Below are 1,500 nucleotides of genomic sequence, written 5' to 3'. Positions count from 1 at the left end.
CGGGGCACATGCCCGGGTTGTGGGTTCAATCTCCAGGAGTGGGTATGCAGGAGGCAGGCGATCAATACTATTCTCTCATCATTCATGTATCTCTGTCTCCCTTTCCCTTCTTCTCTAAAATCAATAATAATATGTTTTTTTAAGAAATAAAAGTAGCAAGTCTAAAAAAAACACTGTGATTAAAGAATCACAATTTCTGGTTTTAAGTCTTTTAGCCCCAAAGACAAGGGGACTTTTTACCTCGAGATGCTTGTCCCCTTTGTACCTGCCATCACAAAGAATTTTTTCAGGGCCCTCTTTATGTCCTTGTTCCTGAGACTGTAGATGAAGGGGTTCAGCATGGGTGTGACCACAGTGTACATCACTGAGGCTGCTGCACTTGAGTGTGAGCTTTGGGCAGCAGCAGAGCTGAGATACACTCCTATGCTTGTTCCATAAAATAAGGAGACAACCAAGAGGTGAGACACACACGTAGAAAATGCCTTATACTTCCCCTGAGCTGATGGGATTGCATGAATGGAGGACACTATTTTAGAGTAAGAGTAAATGATACCAGCAAGGGGGACACCACCCAGTAGCACAGTTATAAAGTACATCACCATGTTATTAAGAAAGGTGTCAGAACTGGCAAGTTGGACCACCTCTTTGAGTTCACAGAAAAAGTGGGGGATTTCCAAGTCTGTACAGAAGGACAATTGCAACACTATTAAACTTTCTAACAAGGACTGCAGGGCACTTGTGATCCATGACACCAGAACCAGCAGTCCACAGAGACGGGGGTTCATGATGACCATATAGTGCAGGGGGTGGCAGATGGCCACATACCTGTCATAGGCCATCACGGCTAGCAGGAAGTCATCCAGTCCTCCAAAATGTAGGAAGAAATACAACTGTGTGATACAGCCTTTAAACGTGATGGCTTTTCTTTGTGTCTGGATGTTCCATAGCATCTTCGGGACGGTGGTGGAGGTGAAACAGATGTCTACCAAGGACAGGTTGGAGAGGAAGAAGTACATGGGCGTGTGGAGGTGGGAGTCTGAGCTGACGGCCAGGATGATGAGCAGGTTTCCAACCACAGTGATCAGGTACATGGAGAGGAAAAGCCCAAATATGAGGGGCTGCAGTTCTGGTTCCTCTGATAATCCCAGAAGAAGAAATTCTGAAATAAGAGTATCATTCTCAGGTTCCATGGGTGGAGGTGACTAGTAGGAAAGAAAAAATAGCATGATTATGTTTTACAGAGATGGCCATTACAAGCATAGTTGAAATGCTACAACTATATTTTGTAACAAAGCAACAATATTTATTTTTTGTACGTATCATCCCCCATGACATCTCTGAGTAGAAATTCCTGTCTTCCTCACACTTTGTTTCCAAGATGGTTGTGGATTACACTATTTTTATGAGAAATGCTTTCATGCACTTAAGGAATATTTATTGATATTTTCCACCTCTAGTGAAAGTGTACTGTATGCTCAGAAACAAAATTCCTAGAATATA

General features: G+C 42.9%; 1 protein-coding gene across 1 annotated transcript; it reads right to left on the bottom strand.

Annotated features, from left to right (window-relative positions):
• Positions 1-236: 236 nt before the first annotated feature.
• On the bottom strand, positions 237-1,190 carry LOC132234121 (olfactory receptor 7A17-like). The gene has a single exon (XM_059695172.1). The coding sequence runs from the start codon at positions 1,188-1,190 to the stop codon at positions 237-239; it is 954 nt and encodes a 317-aa protein (XP_059551155.1).
• Between the last annotated feature and the right edge of the window lie 310 nt (positions 1,191-1,500).

This window comes from Myotis daubentonii, chromosome 5, assembly GCF_963259705.1.
Source record: "Myotis daubentonii chromosome 5, mMyoDau2.1, whole genome shotgun sequence".
Taxonomy (NCBI): Eukaryota; Metazoa; Chordata; class Mammalia; order Chiroptera; family Vespertilionidae; genus Myotis; species Myotis daubentonii.
This window is presented reverse-complemented; position numbering and strand designations above follow the sequence as displayed.

Excerpts from the sequence above, each read along its gene's own strand:
- LOC132234121 (XM_059695172.1), bottom strand. The coding sequence starts at position 1,190 with ATGGAACCTGAGAATGATACTCTTATTTCAGAATTTCTTCTTCTGGGA.